The 21,988-nt window shown below is 48.5% G+C and overlaps 1 protein-coding gene across 1 annotated transcript in view; it reads left to right on the top strand.

Moving 5' to 3' along the window:
* Positions 1–21,276, top strand: part of CCNF (cyclin F) — a gene marked incomplete at its 5' end in the record, with an annotated part of 28,728 nt that extends 7,452 nt beyond the window's left edge. The window contains 16 exons of the mRNA XM_082292127.1: positions 11,223–11,377; positions 11,792–11,898; positions 12,608–12,675; positions 13,159–13,352; positions 13,678–13,731; positions 14,260–14,364; positions 14,896–14,973; positions 15,349–15,500; positions 16,206–16,370; positions 17,231–17,354; positions 17,704–17,884; positions 18,819–18,906; positions 19,301–19,400; positions 19,678–19,808; positions 19,993–20,162; positions 20,668–21,276. Of these exons, the coding sequence (XP_082148253.1) occupies positions 11,223–11,377; positions 11,792–11,898; positions 12,608–12,675; positions 13,159–13,352; positions 13,678–13,731; positions 14,260–14,364; positions 14,896–14,973; positions 15,349–15,500; positions 16,206–16,370; positions 17,231–17,354; positions 17,704–17,884; positions 18,819–18,906; positions 19,301–19,400; positions 19,678–19,808; positions 19,993–20,162; positions 20,668–21,065 (2,270 nt within the window). The 3' untranslated portion in view covers positions 21,066–21,276. The remainder of the gene's footprint in view (positions 1–11,222; positions 11,378–11,791; positions 11,899–12,607; positions 12,676–13,158; positions 13,353–13,677; positions 13,732–14,259; positions 14,365–14,895; positions 14,974–15,348; positions 15,501–16,205; positions 16,371–17,230; positions 17,355–17,703; positions 17,885–18,818; positions 18,907–19,300; positions 19,401–19,677; positions 19,809–19,992; positions 20,163–20,667) is intronic.
* Between the last annotated feature and the right edge of the window lie 712 nt (positions 21,277–21,988).

Genomic DNA, 21,988 nt, shown 5'->3' with positions numbered 1-21,988 from the left:
GTTAGCCATGGGCAGGGCTTTAAAGGGATTTTGTCTGTTGCAGGAAAGAAATTTAATGTTGGAGTTACAGGGAGCAAGCAGTAACCCCACACAATTTCTCCTCCAGAAAACCTGCTTCAGGCTGAGTGGAGGGAGCTCGCACAGACATTGCAACACTGAGTCATGGCTGGACAGGCTGGAATTGTAATGCCTCAACAGCTCATTCTCTTCCTCTGTTTTCAAACAGGAGCTTAGTTCTGTAGGAGGTCAGAGATGACAAAAGAGGGAACAGTGACAAAGTTGCCCAGTACTTCTACTACCCCACAGGTCACCTCACATCCTTCACATGCTGAGTGCACGTTTCCAAAGGCTTACTCCTGCCCACAGTGCCTGGCAAGCTCTGCTTCTACCTAAGCAACAACACACTTGCCAAGCATCTTCATCTATTGCAGCCTCCTTCCCTCCTTCCCCTCTGAAACCTCCTGGGCCCCAGGACTTGTCTGGCTTGTGCAGAGACATAACCTCATGAGGCTCAGCCCCACATAAATGCCTTTTCCATTCCAAATCAAGGACTTCACCTGCATGGATTCTGCCTGTGTCTCCCCCACCTGCACCTCCTTTCACTCCCCAAGTCCTTGAGATACCTCTGACTTCAGAAAATCTGCAAAATGTCTGTTTTACAGCTTTCTTTGCTCAGCTTTAGCCCTCCAGAACCAACAACATTTATCTCACTGCATCATCAACTCTCCACCCATTTCAAAGTCAATTGAAAGCACATTTTCTCCCTTGCCTGTGGTTCCTAAATTATATACCCAGCTCATTTCAAAATATCAATTCAGAAACTTGGCAAGGTGATTATTAATAACAGCTCTGTTCTTCTCTGGAGGAAAAATAATACTAGAAACATGTGAAATGTGTACACAGTTGTCATTCTCTCTCTCCTCTTTTGCCAAACATTCTGTTCTTTACAGGAAATCAAAACAACCCTACACCCAGTATTAAGTGGCTGAGGCAGTGTAATGAGCATAGAACCACGGAATTAGGACAGTATTCCTTGATGTGTCCCAAAACTTGGGGTAACACAGATGCCACCGTCTGCCATGAATTAGTGCTTGGCTGTAAGGGGTCAGCAGCACAGGGGGGCTGAGCCTGAGGAGCTGTGCACACCGAGAGCTGGAGCCCAGCGCTTCCTTCAGTCACATGTGTGGAGCTCATCATGGCAAACTGCTTCAGCTGTAATGAAGTCATTCATGATTTGATTCCAAGATTTTACATGGGCTTCCCAAGGACCCGGAGCTGCTGGGAAGCACTGAGCTACAGCGTGGCCTTCAAGCACCAGGCTGGCAGCAGGTTAGAATCACAGAACCATGGAATGGTTTGGGTTGGAAAGGACCTTAAAGCTCATCCCATCCCACCCCCTGCCATGGGCAGGGACACCTTCCACTAGCCCAGCTTGCTCCAAGCCCCGTCCAACCTGGCCTTGGATGCTTCCAGGGATCCAGGGGCAGCCACAGCTTCTCTGGGCACCCTGTGCCAGGGCCTGCCCACCCTCATAGCCAGGAATTCCTTCCCAATATCTCATCTATCCCTGGCCTTGGGCAGTGGGAAGTCATTCCCCCTTGTTCTGTCCATCCATGCCCTGGTCCAAAGTCCCTCTCCAGCTCTCTTGTAAGCCCCCTTTTCATACTGGAGTTAAGTACCTGGTTTTTACTTTCTAATTTTTCATTTTCTACCTGTACTTATAAAACATACAGTAAAGTCCTGAAGACTTTTTCATTGCCCATAGTGCCACAGGATGTGCAGTGCAGAACTCTCCTGAAGCAAACCCAGTATATGGGGCTGTGTACATTGGGAGCTGAGCTCAGTGATCCAGGTGTCCCCCTTATCCCATGTTCCCACACCATCCCAGCAGGAACCAGGGTTGTGCTTCCCTAATGCACACTGGGGAAAGAAGGCAAAACGAAGGCAAAAAGAAAAGAAGTCCCTTGGAGGATGAGTGGGGAATCAAGTCCTTTGGAGGATGAGGGGGGAATAGAAAGGAGGGGTGCCTCTTATTCCTGTGGTGGAGGGACAAAGTGAGGGGTTCCCAAGGAAGGGAGGAGATGAGAAGTTCTCAAGGGATGGGTTTATGCACAGAAGGGAAGCTGTGCTTTCAGCCTTGCAAGACAAGGAAGAGCCAGCTCACAATCACATTGTTTTGAGAGGAGGATAATGTATAAGAAGGTTAGAGAGGTATCCAGGGGCTTTTAATTCTGAAGACTTGTCCTGGAGTCATGAGGCCAGTCCTCTTTAGTGGCATCTAGGGACCTGTAGGAAAGAAGTGCTCACACAGACAAGAGCCAACTTGTTACTCACCTTACCCAGTAGCGTCAGTGGCTTTGGCTATCATGGGCCCAACAGCTCCTTCCTGGCACCACAGCCTCTAGGGTGCTGAGGATCTGCCTCAAGTATCCTGGAAACATGGCACAAAAAGATAAATAAATAAAACTAAATAACAAATAAAAAGTTATAAATGGAATGTCTCATACCAGCAAGAGTTTGGGAGGAGAAAGTGGTTATAGTGAGAGCCTTTGTGCTATGACAGCCAGTGCTTGTCTGGCAGATACAGCCCTGCTTCCTCTCCCTGCCTTCTGGAATTCTGTCTCCCAATTACAGCTCCCTGGCTCTGCTCCAGGCGCCTCGCTCCCACAGAAGTGTGGGGTATTTAAGAAGGAGTACTTCCCAAGTGTTTAACGTGCAAGGGTTTAAAGGGAATCAGATACCATTTAGAAGTTGGCCAAATTCCCTGTTCTCTGGCTAGGGAGGAGATAAGCTTCCACTTGAATGGAGTGGGAGTAAAAGCTGCCCTGCTGAGAGACCCCCAAAGTGAAGACCTGGAACCAGGCAGAGGACAGGAAAGGCCTGGGCTGACAGTGAAGTCACTGAGCCTCCAGAACCTCCTTCAGAACCTTTGGAATTCACCTCAGAACCTCTGGAGATCAGTCACTGCTCCACAGCCTTTCCTGGGACTGCCCAAGCTGTGTCTGGCCATCACAGCTGGTGGGTTGGTACAGGACCTCAGCTGAGCCAAGGCACTGGTTTCACTCACACCAGCACAGCCACAAAGCTGTCAGGTCCCATGGGCCATTAGCATCACTCCTCATGCTCTCTTTTCCATGGGTTTCCCTGCAGCACCACTGCGCTTCTCCCACCCCGATGCACTTCTCCCACCCCCCATGCCGCTCATGGCTGAGTGTGCATTGTGCAGTGCAACCCTGGGTCCTGCTGATGCCATGAAGATTTTTTGCCTTTTCTTTTATACCCCTTTTATGCCCTTTTACAACTTCTGTATTCTTAGTGGTTTTAGTCTACATTCTTGGACTCGTTTGTCAAGCTAAGAGACTAAACATTTTAGAAGCTTCGTAGCTAGGGATCAGTGTGCCCCAGACCCCAAGGTCCTCTCCAGAACACATTCTGGAAACCAAGATAGAACCATCCAGGGGAAGGCTCCTTGGGGAGGGGGGCTCATTCAAGCCTCTCATTGGGGAATCTTTGATAGATCTGCTAATTAGTAACACCTATAATGATATACCAGATCTTTTGGAGGGTGCATTGCAGTTGGCATGGAGGTGCATTCCACCTGGACGTGTACACCTAAGGATCTTTAAAATAAATACCAAGGTAAAATCCCTTTTTCCCTTCTAACCATGTTTGACTCTTGATTTTAAGACCAGGAAAAGGCATCACTGCAGTACCCCCTGGAGCCCTCCTGGGTGATCTACCACCTCCCACATGGTGCCATGGGCTCTACCCTGTCACACTCCCTGCCAGGACAAGGACTTCACACGGGTCAGGCACACATCTGTGAGCTGGCTCAGGGTGCCACGTGCTGGTTTCACCTCCTGTGCCAAGCCTTCAGAGGCAGGTAGCAGAGAGCACCAGAAGAACCCACAGCCCTCTTTTCAGGGAAAAGAAACTTGCTGCATGACACTTTTGCTAAAACATTTGTTCCTAAAAGCCATGTTCACCCTTCCTCTTCCTTGGCTGGGCCAGCCCTGGATTTTGGAAAGCACTGCATTAACCTACTTCATGCAGATTGCCTGATCCTTGTTCATGTACCACCATGGAGTACTCGTGGAAGGCAGTCAAATCACACACAGCAGTACTAAGCATGAAGAAGACTCGTGAAACTAGAGCTTCTAAAATATCAGTGCACCCCTTTTGGGCTAGGAGTCCTGCCCTGAGATGTCCAAAAATTGGAAAAATGACCTGAAACGGAAAGTTCGATGCCCCATCACATGGGTTTGATGCCACCTCGTGGTAGTTCCATGTCCTGATTTGCAAGGGAAAGGTTTCACTCTTGGGATGTTTCCTAAGAGTGAGAGAAACAGTTTGGAGAAAGGATGAAGATAGACAGATGTCCAGCTCTTCACTGCTGATTTGCAGCTCCACAGCCCTGTTAATAAATGTTAGTATGAGTGTAAAACAGAGGGATTGCACACTATTCGGTAAGGTAATGTGGAAATACCTACAGGATAGAGATGTGGCCATCACAGAATATGCTGAGATGTCCTGACACAAAAATTTAGCCATAGTTGCCTCATCATCCTGGGACCTCAGACAAACACTTCAACTGAATTCACAGTTAGATTTTCAGATTCGGAGGAGCTCTTTCCTCCCCTGGAGAGCAAATTCCCTCTCCAGCCCAGTTGTCATCATTATTTGTGCCAAAGGTGTAATAAAGGGATGAATTATCTCACCCTTTAAAGAGTGGAACAGAAATTACTAAGACTGGTACCAATATTTCAACTGAGAATTGGTTCTTTCAAAAGAAAATTGTTCCTCCTCCCCTCTCACCACTCTAGCAGAGAGTAATTTGCCAGGTGCATTCATGGAGCTTTTGAGCCTTTCATGCAGCAAATGGCCCAAATTGCTTTTGTTTGCCTTCTGAACTGCAGGAAAGACCACTTTACAACTGCCAGAACGCATTCTTGGGCCGTTCTAATATAAAACTCTCATGTTCATTGATTGAATAATCACGGACTGTGTACAAATTGTAGTGAAATGACTCCCTGTTCCTCGCTTTCTCCCCAAGCCTCAGTCACCCTCATATCCACAGCAGCATCATGTCAGGCCCTGCAGAAGCAGTGGATCCTGAAGGCAGTATAGCTGGGACATTGCTGCAGCTGAGCTAATTACTCTTAGGTTTCAGCTTGGCTGATTAACTTTTATGTAGCCCTGTAATATCACTGGCATGTTGTTTTCAATTCTGGAACTATCTTGGACAGTGTTAATCTGGGGGAAAAAACCTCCGCAAATCACGCAGCTCTACCATGCAATGAGACAGATGTCATTTCACTGTCTATGTAAATGAAATTACTTTTGCAATGGTGTGTAATGCAATCTCCAGCGTTCAGGTGCTTGTCTGTACCTTTTTCACCAGACTGAACACTCCAAATGTCTAAATACAGCTGTTTGTTAAGCTGTTCACTATCTGAAGAGTTTAGAGGGAGTGTTACATTAATATTTGTTTATATCGCTCTCTCAAAAACCTATTTGACTGAAATTCTTCATCTTTGCTCTTTCCTTAAAATCTGTACATTTGAATCGGATCGCAATATACAAATTGGAGTGGAACAATAAGAGATTTTCAGAGATGCCCATCTGAAGAGGCTTTAAAGGCTGAAGCGGTGGAGGCAGCGAGTGAGCAATGATCTGTGTAGCAATGAATCCTCTTTCTCTCACACATGGCCTTGTGAAAGTGGGAGCTGATATTGCCTGGCTAAGAGGTATTTTCAGCAAATTTTCAGTTTTTCTAGGGGAATGTTGCTGTTGGATGTCTTGCTTAGATGCCATGGTCTCAGGCTCTTGGATCTATTCAGAAGAGGGATCAACACCTTGAGTGGAACTGGAGCTGGTAACAACTCTTGCCCCCAGAGAATCCCAGGTTTGGCAGAACAGCAAGTAAGTGTTACACCTGTGTTGAGTTTTGTTTAAATCACAGCAATCAAGGGAAACAAAATGCCTTTGTTGTATTTACCCTCACTTCCAGAGCCAGCAGAAGAGAAGGAAGTGAGGAGGCATTTGGATTGAGGAGAAACACAACTCTCTGCAGGCTCTTCAGTGGGGAAAAAGGCATGTGAAGGAAATCAGAGAATCACAAAATCGTTTGGTTTGAAGGGACCTTAAAGCTCATCCCACCCCCTGCCATGGGCAGGGACACCTTCCACTAGCCCAGGGTACTCCAAGCCCCATCCAACCTGGCCACTTCCAGGGATCCGGGGCAGCTGCAGTTGCTTTGGGCACCCTGTGCCAGGGCCTCCCCACCCTCACAGGGAACAATGTGATAGGACAGTGATAGGACAAGGCTTAAGAATGTCTTAAGGCCATTCCCTGTTGTGAAAAGTCCCTCTCTAAACTGAGATGAAATCCAGCTCAAGACTTGGCAACAGAGATTAAAACATGCACTAATCCACCTTCTCCTCTGTAGTGACTGACTCTTCACTGTGTAATGGCTTCCCAAGTGGTGCAGGTGTGTTTGGGGTGGCGTATCCCACCCAGCATCTGGCTGCCTCTTGGAGAAGGTGCAGGTCCCACTCCTGTCCTGCCTGCCACCTCTGGGCAGGGGTTGCAAACCACCGGCTTAGCAAAGTCAGATGGCCATGTTCGGGTAACACAAGTCCCACTTCACACCAGTCAGCCTCTGCTCTGGTTTGTCTGTCAGTGATAAAACTGCCTGGATGTCCTGCCATCCTATTCTGGAGAGAATAAACCAGGCCAAGGTGTACTGCTGCTGAAAATCTCACCTCCCACCTGCCAGTACCCACCCAGGTTCCGGTTATACCTGTCCCTCAAATATAACCCTCCCCATGCCTTCCTCTGCTGCTGCCATGTTTGGGAAGAATGGGATCTACCTGAGAGGACTCTGCACTGCAGATCATCCAAGGAGCATCTCTTGCTGGGATCTGAGCTCTCCGTAGGGAGCTAATTATTCGTGTTTTGTTTGCTGGTTCAATTTATTTTTAGTTGACAGAAACAGCTGTGAGGGGGAGAAGAAATGAGGAACAAAAGCTGACAGTATTATTAACTTTTTAACTCAAATTGCTCCTCAATTAAAAGAAGCTAAATATTCCCTGTGCTCCTGGTGCCACTTTTCCATGTTGGCAGCTGCTGTGCTCCCAGGAACATGACACGGTTTCGTGGGTGGAGGTGGAGCTGCACGGGAAAAAGGCTGTCCACAGCTGCTCCTCGCTCTGGGGTCACCTCACGGGACTGAGGGACAACGCATGAGGTGCCAGGCCCAGCATGGCCAGCGCTGTGGGGTGGGCTCAGAGAAGCCATCAGGCTACCTGAACTCAGCCTCCCCAACCATAAAATGAGATCTCTAGTGAGATTTCAAAGCTATTCCAACCCCCTGCAAGAATGCGGGTGGAGAGAAGCATCCAGAGTTCATGTTCTAACAATGAAAAGCGCTTGTAAAATCCTCAAACAAATCTCATACATGCTACCAGGAAGAAACCTCAGCTCTGCTGGGATTGATGATGTTTATTCAAGGTACAACGCTGGGAAAGTTTCCAGTCACCACTAATTGGGGTGCAGTCATTTCATGTCCTACAAAACAAGGGCTCCTGTTCTCACTGCTTTTAAGTCTTGGGAGTCTTAAGACTCACAAAAGTGTTCAGCTGACCGAACTCGATATCTGATTTTCCCTACATTGCTTGTTTGCCTGCCAGCCTTTTCAATACACCTCCTTATCCCACTCTGCCCTTTGCCATGTGAGGATCAGGGCTTTCCTCTGAATCCTACACTCAGGTTTGAACTTTGACTCCCAATTGTCTGCCTAATTCCCCCTCGCCCCCACACAAGGCCAGGAAGGGGCAGGAACAGGGGTGTGCTGGGGAGGGATGAGACAAGGTTGCAGCTCAGGACATCAGAAACAGACTCTGTCCAGGCAGCCCCTGGTTCCTTCCCTCAGCAGGAATCACAGAATGGTTCAGGCTGGAAAAGACCACAGCGGTCTTCTGATCAAATGGTGCCACCTCCCTGCTGAAGCAGGGCCATCCCAGAGCACATGACACAGGATTGTGTCCAGGTGGGTTCTGAGTATCTCCAGTGAGCGAGAGTCCACCGCTGTCTGGGCAGCCTGTTCAGTGCTCAGTCATGTGCACAGGAAAGTTCTTCATGTTCAGATGGAATATCCTGTGTTCCATTTTTTGCCTGTTGCCTCTTGTGCTGGGCCCCACGGAGCAGATCCTGGTCCATGTTCTGACCTCTCCCTGCAGACACTGACAAATATGGATGAGGGCCACTCTCAGCTGTGTGTCCTCTTGAGGCTGCACAGCCTCAGCTCCCTCAGCCTTTCCTCATCAGGGAGATGCTCCAGTCCCTTCATCACCTTCCCTCTGTGGACCTGCTCCAGCAGATCCAGAGGAAGCAAGAGAGATGCTGCAGGAGCTGGAACTCTCCTGCTCTGGAGCCAGGCTGGGAGAGCTGCGGGTGATCAGCCTGGAGAAGGCTCCAGGGAGATCTTAGAGCCCCTTCCAGTGCTTAAAGGGTCTTCAAGAGAACTGGAGAGGGACTTGAGACAAGGGCCTGGAGGGACAGGACAAGAGGGAATGGCTTCCCACTGCCAGGGTTAGCTTATTAGGAAGAAATTATTGGCTGTGAGGGAGGTGAGCCTTGGCACAGGGTGCCCAGAGAAACTGTGGCCGCCCCATCTCTCTGGAAGTGTTCAAGGCCAGGATGGACAGGGGTTGGAGCAACCTGGAATAGTGGAAGGTGTCCCTGCCCATGGCAGGGAGTGGAACTGGACGGTCCTTCAGGTCCCTTCCATTCTACAATTCTATACCCACTCCAGAAGCTTCATGTCCCTACTGTCCTGAGGAGCCCAGAACACAGCATTCCAGATGAGCCACACCAGGGCTGAACACATCCCCTCCCTGACCTGCTGGCAATGCCCTTCACACCCCAGGATCCCCCACCTTGGCCCCAGGACACATGGCTGGTCAGGGGCAGTTGCAACCCCTGGAGCCTTCTCTGCAAAGCTGCTGGCCAGCAGGTCACCCCCAGCCCGAGCTGGGACATGCAATGACCTCCCTGCTGCTTTAGCTCCAGCACAGACACCCTCAGGCACTGGATGTTCAAGCTGGAGATCATCAGGCAGCAATAAGCCCCCAATGCTCCCTCAACAGCTCCCTGGGCCAGGTAGCCTCGGCCAAGCATAGGTGACTGTGAGCGACACCGCACCGGCAGGGACAGCTACTGCCGGCTTGGGCCAAGACAGGAGAAGGGAATCCTGGCCCCTGGGGGATCCAGGGCCGCCGCTGTGCCCCGAACCCGCCGCCGGCCCGGGATAACGAGACCCCAGGAACATGGCGACGGCGCCGTGAGGGGAAGCGCCTCGCCCCCGTTTCTCCGCACCGCCCCGCGCGGCAGGGGGCGCCGTGCTGCCCGCGCATGCGCCGCTGCGCCAGAGGATCGAACCGCCAACTGCCCCAATTCGAATTCGCATCCTCACCGACCAATCACAGCGCGCAGGGCGGGCCAGGCCCCGCCCCCACCGGCCTCCCGGCCAATGACAGAGCCTGCTGTGTTTAAAACAAGTGCGCGCGGGAGGTGGGCGGGGCGGTGGCGCGGCGGGCGGGCCTGGCGGGCGGGGCTCCCGCCGCTCCCGGCGCTCACTGGGCGCGCCCGCGCTGCGAGCGGGGCGTGTCAGCCCCGCAGTCCCCGCCCGCCCCTGGCGCTCCGGTCCCTCCTCCGCCTGTGCCGCTCTCTTGGAGCCGGGCAGGGCGCTGTGTCCGCCCGCTTAGTCCCCGCGGACGCGCCGCGATGAAGGCGGGCGGTGAGTGCGGATGTGTTCACGGGCTCCGTGGGTGCTGCTGTTTTCCGGGTCCTTCCGCGCTGAGGGGCGGCTCCAGAGCGGGCTCAGCCTGCTGGGCGCCTCCTGAGGAGGTCTGAGGGCGGGAGTTAACGGGATACACCGAGCCCGTGCTGAGGGACCACCGGGACCGGCAGCGGGTGGGGGCCGGGCCGACGGCTGCGCGCCCAAATTCAAACGCGGCGGGGGCGGCCCGGCCCGGCCCGGCCCGGCGGGAGCTTGGGGCCGGCTCTGCCCGCGCTCTGCTGCCCGCCGGGGCCGTACCTCAGCCCCTCAGTGGCCTCTGGGTCCGTGGCTGTGGCTGGCGACTGAGCGCTCCTGGCCTCAAAGCCAAGGGATCAAGATGTATATTGCGCGTGGAATAACATCTCGGGCGTCTGTGAGTTTGCAGGGTGCACAGTAATGTGCAGGAAACCCCGTTCAAAAGTAAGTGGTTTTTACTGTAATGGTGGCTGAACGATGGTACTTGATTGCCCAGAGCGATTGTGGCATCCACATCCTTGCAGTTGTTCAAAGCCACCTGGATGTGGTCCTGCCCCCCTTGGCGCGGCCGTTGGACTGGGTGACCCCCAGAGTTCTCTTCCAGCCTAAACCACTCTGGTTTCGTGAAGCAACACATTGGAAATTAACCTGTGCCACTTCCTGTCTGTAGAAATGGAGTTTTCACTGAATTGCTCATGTACCCCCTGCTCTGTATTTGGATGCTCATATAGGCTGAACTGGCATCCCAGTTTGGGTGTCCATTTCATTTTCATGGCAGTAATACTGCTGAAGATAATACATTTTGTATATATATGTGTGCGTGTGGATATATATAAAAAAATATATGTTATTGTGTTGGAGTAATGCTCCAGAAGATGTAGGCAATGGGTCTTCCATTGGCACCCCTGGCAGCAACTGCTTGGAAAGATAGGCTTGAGTAGGCTTGGTGGTCTTCCTAATATCTCTGGTTGCGTTCCAGGGACTGCTGTCAGTTGAGAAGGAAAAGTTGGGGCATGGGGGAGGTAAATGAAATGATAACTGTGACAGTTAAACCATTTGTTACTACTGAGCAGGGACAGCTGAACCGTTTGTCCCTACTAAACATGGTCACAGGAGTCAGGGCTCAGAGGGGCTCTTGGTGAAGAACACTTGAGCATGAGCCACCCCTTCTGAGCCTCTTGGCTTCATTAACCAATTTGAACAAGCCCCTTTCTGCTCTGTGGCTTATTCTTGTGGCATTATGTGGCACAAGCTATATTTCCCTTGTTAATATGTTTGCCGTGTCCTGTGCTGCAGTGAAGGGGTGCTCAAGTGAACACCTGTGTATGTGTGTAATACTCTGTAGTACCTTTTTTCCTTGTGCTGTTCCATCACTAACTGAAGTGTCCTGTGGTTTTTTTTCCAGTGGTTCACTGTAGATGTTCCAGATGCTTTTCTTTCCCTTCAAAGCGAAGGATAATAAAACGACCTCGAGTCCTGACATTCTTGAACCTCCCCGAGGATGTCCTGTTTCACATCCTGAAGGGCCTCCCTGCTGCAGACATCCTCTCAGTCAGAGCTGTAAGTGCTATAGCTTTCCCTCTGCCAGGCACCACTGCTCAGCTCTGCCTTCAGGAGCCTGGATGCACATGGCTTCTCATGTCACAGTGAGCCTGAAGAAACTCAAAGAGTTTCTGCAGGGTTTAGATTTTTGCTATCCCAGGAACAGTTTCATTTCTCACTGCTTAAGTTAAGAGTAGCAGCAGTATTTGACTGCTTTTTGTACCTTTTCTGTGGCAATTGTCCTGCCAGATTACTGTGGGTGAACAAATTGGTTTGGTTTGGCATCTCTTGCCTTACTGCTTATCAGGCAGGTAACAAGTTAAACATAACTTGTGATTAATTAGTTACTTCTCTAAAATAAGATTGCAGAGACCTGTTCTTCTGTTGGTCCTTTTATTTTGGTAATCATTATTTTGTGTTCCCTCCATGCAGGTGCACTCACATCTTAAATACCTTGTGGATAATCATTCCAGTGTTTGGGCACATGCAAATTTCCAAGACTTGTGGCCATCTCCAAACAATCTGAGGATGTTTGAAAGGTAAGTTTTGAACATCAAATTTGTCTGGTCTTTTAGAAGAGGTTGTTTGAAGGAAGATTAACTGTTCTAATCAGTCCTCAGTGTAGTTGGGGCATCTGACTTGTACAAAGAGGGGAAATATTTGCTTTAGGAATGAAAAAATGGCTGATTTCAGGTCTAAGCTGCAGGTGGTCACTGCTGTCTCTTTAACCAGAGCAGGACCTATTGCATACACCAAAGTTATTTCTCTTCACAGGCATTAATATTCCAGACTGGAACATAGCACATTCCCTAAAACCTCTTTCTGGTGCTTCCATGTGAATGAACAAGTGAGGTCAGGGGCTCCAGAGAATAATGCTGTTTCTAAATCTGAGTTGGCTTGGTCACTTCTTGTGCAAACCAGTATATTGAAAAACAGGTGAATTTCAGTAACAAAGTTTGAAAGGGTAATAATAAGTCTGCTTAAAAAAGATGGGAAACATCTTTTTATCCATCTGATTTGAAGGGGATCCATTGGTGTCAGAGGTTTAAATGTCATGATAATGGTTTTGCTTCTGACTGTCACCTCTTTTCTTTCTGAGGCAGACCACTATGTGCACATCAGTTTGGGAGGGAGGAACACAAGGGCTTCATGTTTTGATGCATGTCCTTGAGGGCACAAGGACCAAACTGTGGATTCTGGTGCTAGGAAGGATTTCAACCTCAAGTGTCTTCTCTGTTTGCCCTTCAGGGCTGCTGAAAGTGGTAACTTTGAAGCTGCTGTGAAGCTGAGCTTGGCATACCTGTACAACGAAGGCCGTAAGTGTGGGAGTTTGTCCTGGGGCTTTGGGACCATGACATAGCACAAGGAAGTTTTACATTGCTCTGCTTAGGCACTTGCCAGGAAGCTGCCAGCTGTTCAGTGATGGGACAGGATAGAGCCTGGGAATTCAGGGTTACGAGTTATCCTCTGCAAACTTGTGATCAAACTCGGCTACTTTGGTATTGTGATAAATGTATCAAAAGGGCCTGAAAAGTGACAGGAGGAGCCTCCTCGCACAGGGTCCTGGCAAGGCAGTTGGTATTTGCAGACTGAACCCCCCAACTTAGGTTATGTGTTCCTACAGCCTGACTGTAGTAAGATTTTCCTTCTTTAGCAATCTCCGTGATTTTTAAGGCTCTAAAGGAAAGAGACAGTTCAACCTTTTCCTGATTGTTTCCTCGTGTGTCTTGGTTTGACTGAATGCCAAGCAGGCATTGTGAACAAACTCTACTTGATTCCTGGCTTTCTCTCCGGTTCAGTGTCCATCACGGGCCATGGGCGTGCAGAAGTGAACGGAATAAAGGCATCTCACTACTTCAGCTTGGCAGAGCACCTGAATGTGTGTGCAGTCCCCTTTATCTGGCTGTTCATCCGTCCTCCCTGGTCCTTCTCTGGAAGCTGCTGTAAAGCTGTGGTCTACGAGAGTCTCAAGGCAGAGTGTCAGCTCGACAAGGTCAGGTTTCTTTCTGCCCTTGGCTTTACCTTACGTCAGTAACTGTGTCTCATTATTTTGGAAAAAATACTTTCGTTTCCCCAAGGAGCCTCTGACTGTGGCTCAGACGTTTTATTGAACTCATTGCCAAACTGCACATGATAGATCATGAGTGCTGGAGGCCTGTAGCATCTCTTCTGAGAGGTTCAGTGCTATCTCAGGGATAACAAAACATAGAGAAAAGCAAGGGGGAGGAGTGATTGAAAGATAAACCAAAACTGTAGTCTGGAATTACTAGCAAGAATTGCTGTGGTTTAACAATGCTTTGTCTTGATGCTTTCTTCAGGCTCAGAAAGGATCTATTCTCCACAGCTTGGCTAAGGTCTTGAATTTCTTTGAGGTGAGCATTATTTCTGATGTGATGGGTTTGGGTTTTTTTTGTGGTGATGCTAATGCTGTTTACCTTGATTAAAAAAAAAATAAATCACCCAGATGCTCTTTTACTCCTCAAGTGGCCCAGGAGTTTCTGTTCTCGTGAGTTTAATTTACTGGTTGTTTAAAGGAACATTATTAACTTACTTTATTGAATTGTACAAACAGTGCAATTAATTTTGGCTTAATTATGGGCTTGCAGTATGTTCAGGTCTCAAAGGAAGTCTTCCAGTTGTAGTGCCTAGCAAAACAAAAACTAAAATAAAAAGCCTTCAGTGGCAAGCAAGCCAAACAGTATTTGTCTGGCTGAGGAGAAGCACTCAGAGCCTGCATCTGCAAATGGCAGCACTGAGGTGGAAGTGGGAGCATTCCTGAGAGGCTGCCAAGGAATGGATTCTGCTGTGTAGCTTTAGCAAAGTATTCTGTAGCTTCTGAAATGTTGAGGCATCCACTTGTCTGGACAGAAAGAATACCAATATATGCCTTTTGTTTTTAGGATGAAGGAAAAAAAAAAGAATCCCTTGAAATGCTTGAAGAATCATCAAAACAGGGTTGTTTAATCAGCTCCTACCTCCTTTGGGAAAACAACAGAAAAGCTGCTGTAAGTAATCATTTTTTGTCTCTAGACAACTTTTACACTAACTTCTGGATCTCTGTTATGTGCAAGAAATGTCCTCAGAAAGCAATTGCTGTTCCTCAGAGCTTACCTTCTTAAACAAGGAGAGTGCTAAGAACACTCTGAAATGAGCTTTGGTGTCTGCCTGGCTACAAGCAGTTGTAGCCAAGGTGCCACAGAAGTTGCTTTAGTCCAACTCTGCTGAAGGCTTGAGCACTGCTGGCCAGTGATCCCAGGGCTCTGGGAAACAGGAGGGGGAGGCTCCTGCCTTGTCATTAATAAATCTGCCAAAGCTCTCACCTTGGAATCCTGAGTGACTGCTCTCATTTCCTGTGAGACCTTGGGCAAGAACTGAAAAAGGGTTCTTAAAAACAGTGATCTCATGATGAGAAACAGACCTGTTGCTGAAATAATGGATGTACCTCCAGGCAGTGTTTTTTCTCTGGATATTGGTGCTACAATGCCTCTGTTTGCTGTGTAAAGGCTGTGGGTTTTTACATGTGTTCCTCTCTGTAGATGTCGGATCCTGGCAGATACCTCCAAAGTCTCAGGAAGCTACGAGACTACGCAGCCAAGGGCTGCTGGGAAGCACAGGTAAGACTGAGTTTTCCCAGAAAAAAGAGTCTTTATTTGGTCCTTTCTGTGCTGCCATTGTAAGTTTAGATTTCTCTTTTTAGAAGCAGGACCAGCATTGCTGAGTAATGTCTTTATGTGCACATCTGTATCTACTCTGCAGATTCTCTTCTTTGGGAAATTACTGCACACCTGTGGCAGAATGGAGTAAAGATGCATCTTTTGATGACTGGCCCTAAATAATCTGTGTGCTCAACATTTAAACTAAGAACTACCAGTTCAAGTAGTTTGTCATGTTCACTGTTTTCAGCAGGAAAATTAGAGGACCATCCTCTGCTGCCCTAGTTTTCATTTGGTAAAATAAGCATACTTTCTTTTGTGTTCTCTCTACTACAGATAGCTTTAGCCAAAGCTTGTGGGAATGGAAACCAACTAGGATTAGAAGCAAAATCTTCCAGGGAAATGGTTTCTCAAATCTTTCAAGCTTCCCTTCCTATCAGCAAGCAAAGCATCTTCACTGTGCAGAAAGGAATGAATGAAATAATGAGGTAGGAACTTGGATCCAGGAGTGAGGCCCCACAGCAGAAACCATTCCTTATTTTCCTCTACATCTCTACATTCCCTCTACAGCTTTTCTGGGCAATCTGTGCCAGGGCCTCACAGGGAAGAATTTCTTCGCAATATCCCATCTAGCCCTGCCATCTGTCAGTGTGAAGCCATTCTCCCTTGTCCAAAGTCCTTATTGGCTCCTTTCCTGAATAAACACCCACAGCAGTGTCACCCTGTGTTAGCCTGCCCTTATCTGTAAGTCCCTTACCTTTTTTTTAGGTAGATTTTGGTCCATTCTGGTTGCTCTCTCACATGTAGGGCAGCTCCACCAACTTCCCCTTGCTGGCATTCCTTTCCTAAAAAAGCACGTTACCATCCGTGGCAGCATTCCAGCCACACGGGTGTCCCACCATGGCTCTGTAATGGCAATGGGATCATGGCCCTGTGACCACACACACATCTCCAGCTCCTCCACTCTGTGTGTTGGTGTGCAGGGAGGGGATGGAGCAGGCAGGTTTTCCAGGAGGGCTGCAAGAAAACCCACCACAGCCACAACCCCAGTTGAGGGAGTTGGCTCTCCTCTTGGGAGGCATCTCAGGAACACTCATCACTGCTCTGCTTGGCCTGGCTCATTCCTCACTTGGATGTCATGGTGTGGGTCACCACTTCCCAAGTTCTTCCTTAAGTCTCTCTTCCTGTTCTAGGTATATCCTGGTGGATTGGCTGGTGGAAGTGGCTACCATGAAGGACTTTTCTAGCCTGTGCCTTCACATGACAGTGGGATGTGTGGATCGTTACTTGAAGCTGAGACCTGTACCTCGTGCTCGGCTCCAGCTTTTGGGAATAGCCTGCATGGTCATTTGCACACGGTGAGGGTTCTGGCTGGTGAGCAGGGCTGGTCATTGTGATCATCCAGATTCTTTCCTGCAGCTCAAACTTCTCCCCCAACCCCATCCCTTGCTTGTAATACTGGAAAGACTCTCTGACTTCCCTCTACTTTGACTGCTGCTTAACTGCGTTTACATACAAACACAGACTCTAGATGAGGCAAAAAAGGTAGTTCCTTGCAGGTTTTTTTTCTTATTTAGACACATGATCATAGCTGTGGATTGCTCTAAATGCATTCCTTCAGCAACTGGAGTCTTTGATACCATATTGGCATGAGAAAGCTGGAAAGGAATAACAGCAGCAGTGATCCATAGTTGAGCCTGTTACACTCAGATGAACTGCAAGGGCTGGTGGAAGATTATCCTTCTGTGTTAATTTCCTTAATACCTTGCATTTCAGCCTAGGAGAGGCTTCATAGATGAAGCATTAGGATCACAGAATCACAGACTGGTTTGAGTTAAAGATTGTCTCATTACACCCCTCTGCCATGGGCAGGGACACCTTCCACTGTCCCAGGTTGCTCCAAACCCCAATGTCCAACCTGGCCTTGGACACTTCCAGGGATCCAGGGGCAGCCACAGCTTCTCTGGGCACCCTGTGCCAGGGCCTCAGCACTCACAGCCAAGAATTTCTTCTGTATTAGGAAGAACATTCCAGATTAGGAATGTTCCAGTAGGTAGTTCCATCTTACAGAATGAAATAAAGAGCTGCAATGCTTTCTTTCCTGGTCTACCAGGTCTACTTGTGAAGTTATTTAACTCTGGTCATTGTGGATGGATTATCTGCCATGAATGCACAAATCCCCTTTCTGCTGGGGCTAACTGGTTATTTAACATTGCAGTTTCATCAGCAAAGAGATGCTGACGATACGGGAAGCTGTGTGGCTGACAGACAACTCCTACAAATACGAAGAGTTGGTCAGAATGATGGGTGAGATCATTTCTGCCTTAGAAGGAAAGATAAGGGTGAGTTTGGAAAGTAGATGTAATATTTCCCCCCCCATTGGGCTGCTAGTCAAGTCAGGCTGTAGCAGTTCTCATCTAAGGAGTTGGGGGTTTCTGTCAGTGTTTTCAATCAGCTGTGGAGCCTGTGCATGTCTCAGAGCATGCAGATACAGAAACCTCTGCCTTCTCTAGAGATTAAAACTTCAATTTTAAGAAGCCATTTATTCTCTCACTGGAGAATGTTTCAATGTCAATGTAGTAGTTAAACAAAAAAGCCCCAAACAAACAAAACCCAGCACCTGGAAACAGCTGTTCTAAATGCTTTGTGCTGGTCTTGTATTTCCAACCTCTGTTCTCCTTTCTGCACTAGATACCCACCATTTTGGACTACAAAGAAGTTCTGTCAAGCATCGTCTCACTGGAGAGAAGAACTCTTCACCTGTACAGCTTCATCTGTGAGCTGTCCCTCCTGAACACGAGCCTCAGTGTGTATTCCCCAGCCCAGCTGGCTGCTGCTGCACTGCTGCTGGCCAAGATGCTGCATGGGCAAGGTAAGCCATCTTACCTCTCAAGTGGAGCTGCAGCATGGTGTGCCAGTCTGCCTTCTCTTTCTAGGGAGATTTTTTTGGGGTGTTAGCTTGCCTTTAGGCAAGATGTCCCAGTCACTTGGCTGGGGGAGGTGGAGAGAAGAGTGGAGAAGAGGAGGACAGGTATAAGAATTCAGAATGAAGAGCTGAGTTCAGCCTGTTTGGCTGTATTGGGCAACCAAGATGACTAGAGGGCTGGAACAGCTCTGCTGTGAGGAAAAGCTGGGAGAATTGGGATTGTTCAGCCTGGAGAAGAAAAGCTTCAGCATGACCTAATTGTGGCCTTCCAGTACCTGAAGGGAGCTGACAGGAGACATGGGCAGAGTCTACTTACAAGGGCCTAGAGATACAGGACAAGGGGGAACGGCTTCCCAGTGCCAGAGGGCAGGGTTGGATGGGATATTGGGAAGGAATTGTTCCCTGGGAGGGTGGGCAGGCCCTGGCTCCAGGGGGAGCTGGGGCTGCCCCTGGATCCCTGGCAGTGTCCAAGGCCAGGTTGGATGGGGCTTGGAGCAGCCTGGGCTAGGGGAAGGTGTCCCTGCCCATGGCAGGGGGTGGAATGAGATGGGCTTTGAAGTCCCTTCCAACTCAAACCAGTCCATGATTTTCTGATTCTATTTTACCTCTTAATAGCAGTGATGAACTGGAGCATTAGCATCAGATGATGCAAGCTTTGTGTTTCAATGACACTGAAGATTTCTATCTTTAGGTATAACATCAGTTTGGCAATAAACTTATCCTTGAAGCCAGTTGTGAACATGAACAAACTATGGACAGGCACAAGCTTGCAAAGATCATGATCCTTATCCTGTTAAAAAAAAAAAAGCTGTCTGACTACAGAACTACTGCACTTTATGAATATGTAATTCAATACATGAATGTGCACTCTCTTCTCCAGCACACCCCTGGACCAGCCAGCTGTCTGAGTGCACTGGTTTCTCTCAAGAAGACCTCTTGCCCTGTGTGCTGAGCCTCCACCAAAAGTGGTAATGGTTTTGGGACTCTTTGGGGGGGCACATGACTACTTGGATTGCAGTTCTTGCAGATGTGCTGCACCCGTACAATCAGCCCTTCCCAGTGAAGGAGGGGCCTTTGGGTAACTGCCTTGCTCCCCTGCACAAGGCACTAAGATTCATTTCAGGGACAGCTGTTCTATTTCTGCCAGCTGGTCTGGCCCTGGGTCACAAAAAATGGGGACAGAAAAGGAATTAGATGCTCACATGCTCAGAAGCCACCAGGTGTCCTGATGAAGCTGCTGAAACACCAACTGCCTTACACAGCACTGAGGGGCACAGAGGGAAAGTACCTAACTTGGCAGGTTTTCTTAATATTGTTTCATAGAATCTGTTCTAAGATGGGGGTTTTAATCTTTCTTTGCAGCTTCCACGACGATGTCCCAAAGGACTATAGGCAGGTGTCCCTAATGGCAGTGAAACAGCGATTTGAAGACGAGCGCTATGAAGAAATAGGCAAAGAACAGGTGGGTGAGCTGTGGCTGCATCTGCTGCTGCCTGACACCCAGAGCAGAGCTGCTGCCCCATGGCAGGCTGGGTGAATAAAGTGGCAGTTTAAAACTTGAGTTGCAGGGACTCTTAATTGATGTTCGAGTGCTTGTGGGAAGAACTTGCTGGGACAGATTTCTCCTACAAAATAAATAGCCTCCTTCTGGCTATTTAGTTCTTATGACAATCTCATGGTCTAATTCTTGTAGGCACTTTGATTTTTTTTTTTATCTATTTCTTTATTTAATATTTTAGGTTATGAGTTACAGCCAGCTCTGTTCATTGTTGGGTGTGAAACAGGAGCACCCAGCACCCAGTCCCTTGCACAGGAACGTGGTGGAAATTCAGACTTTTCTCAGCTCTCCCTCTGGAAAGAGAGCTAAAAGGTGAGTGTAACTCATGGCTGTCAGTGGCTCTGAAGATCAGCCCGAGGCTTTCCTCCTCTCTGGTACCCTGAGGTTTCATTCCTAAATACAATAAATTTTCCTGTCACCATCTTGACATACCTGTTTAAAAGAGCTAGAAAAGCCTTGGCTTTTAACATGTGATTTCTGGGGTTTTTTGCTATAGAAGGAGGGAAGACAGCATTCAGGACGACAGAGGCAGCTTTGTGACTACACCCACAGCAGAGCTGTCCTCCCAGGAAGAAAGTCTGCTGGACAACTTCCTTGACTGGAGTTTAGATTCCTGCTCTGGTTATGAAGGTGATCAGGAAAGCGAAGGCGAGCGAGAAGGAGATGGTGAGCAGTTTATTCTTAGAAAAAGCAGCCAAGAAGATTAAACTTGTCTTTTCATTTTTGCTTAAAACTGTTTCTCAGGCACCAGATGCCTGAACTTTCAGCTGAAGACCAGTTGGAAAAACTCTTCCCCTTCCCCCGTGGTTATAATTGTTAAACTCTCTCAGAGGTATCTATCTGTTCTTTCTCTGCACTGCTTCAGAACATGATGACGGGTTTTGTATTTGCTCAGCATTTCAAAGTCAGGCTGTTTGCAGTGCACCAAATGTGATGAACGAGCCACTGTCTTAGAAACACTAATTAGCTGTTGGGTTTTGCTGACCCTGGGCCTGGCTGCTCATTTTCTAACAGCTTAGTACCTGTTCAGATAGTCTGAGGGAAGAAAAGATGCTGTGTGAGCAGACAGAAGGTTGACTCTTGCTTGGCTTTTCTCTGCTTGGCTCTGTGCTGAGTGCCTACTTGGTGCTGGATTGGGACAAACTAGGGTTTCTCTTCTCCCATCCTGCAGTGACCAGCCCCAGTGGGATCCTGGATGTGACAGTGCTGTACCTGGACCCTGCAGAGCACTGTGCCCAAGACTCCAGTGATGAGGACAGCCTGCCTGGGGAGTGGGATGGCTCCAGGGCACCCCACAGGGAGGGGGAGTTGCCAGGGGCATATCTCACCCCAAGGAATCCCAACCCAGAGGGGAGCTCGGGCTACTCTTCTGTCAACACTGCCAGTCCTACATCTTCTGTTGAAGGCAGCCCTGGAGCTCCTCCCAAACCTACCTCAGCACTGCCCCACAGCAATGCCATGAACAGGGAGCCCTGCCAGCCCCATTACCTGCACAGGAGGCAAGTCAAGAGAAAAAACATGGCAGAACACACTGAAGAAAGGCTGAACTTGGGCTTCTTAAGCCTCTGATTTCTTTATGCTTTTAACTTTTCCAGGATTCCTGGAAACTGTATTTCTGTTGCAGTCATACAGGGATGGTAGTGAATAATTGTAAATACCTCCAAAAGAACAACCCCCTTCCCCTTCAACCTTGTTTATCTTGTACATCTGGGCTATTTCCTCCCTTCACAGCTGCCTTTTTACATATCCCCTATTGTCTCATCCTCTGCTAACTAAGGTTCTGCTCTTTCTCTAAAACTTTATAGCCCAGTTGTCATCCCTCTTAGTGACAGAAAAGAACTGTCCTGTCCCTTGCTTCCTCTGAGGCCTGGCACTATGAATGAAATGAATTGACAGTGGTTCTCAAGTTCCTGAATGTAACACTATGCTTGAACTCTTCCACTTGAAAGACCTATTTTGAGGTTGTGCTGCCTTTTTACTCTGTCCAGGTGTCCCTCAGCTCCCTTCTCTTCTTGTCTATGGCATTTGCTGCACTGATACAAGGTTTTTATTGAAAAACCCCAGAGGTAAATGAAGGCTCACTGCAGGTCTGAGCTGCTCTCTCACCTACCTCTCACATGGTTTAAACCTCATTTGCCTCTTCTCTTGTTGCCATGTTTTCCTCACCTGAAAAGTCCTTCTGTGCCTTAACACATAGTGAACATTGGAATACCAAGGTACAAGACTTCAAAAAGATGTCACTGAAGTTAACACTGGAACTGGACTCCAGGACTCTTTAGAAGTTACTGTGGCATTGGCAACTGTTCAGATACACACAGTGTAGTGAGTGTTTACTGTCTGTTTTTTTATAAATCATTTTGTTATTAGAGATGGGTCCCGGTCTTCCTTCCCCTCATTCCCTGGCCTGAGGCTTGGAGAACTGCTGGGATGAGGTCAGGGTTTAGCCCTGAGCTGAGTTCTAATGGTTAAGTTGCAGTGGCACTGCCTGAAGG

Source organism: Coloeus monedula (genome assembly GCF_965178545.1).
Source record: "Coloeus monedula genome assembly, chromosome: 16".
Classification (NCBI taxonomy): domain Eukaryota; kingdom Metazoa; phylum Chordata; class Aves; order Passeriformes; family Corvidae; genus Coloeus; species Coloeus monedula.
Note: the sequence above shows the minus strand (reverse complement) of the source record. Positions and strands in the feature narration are given on the sequence as shown.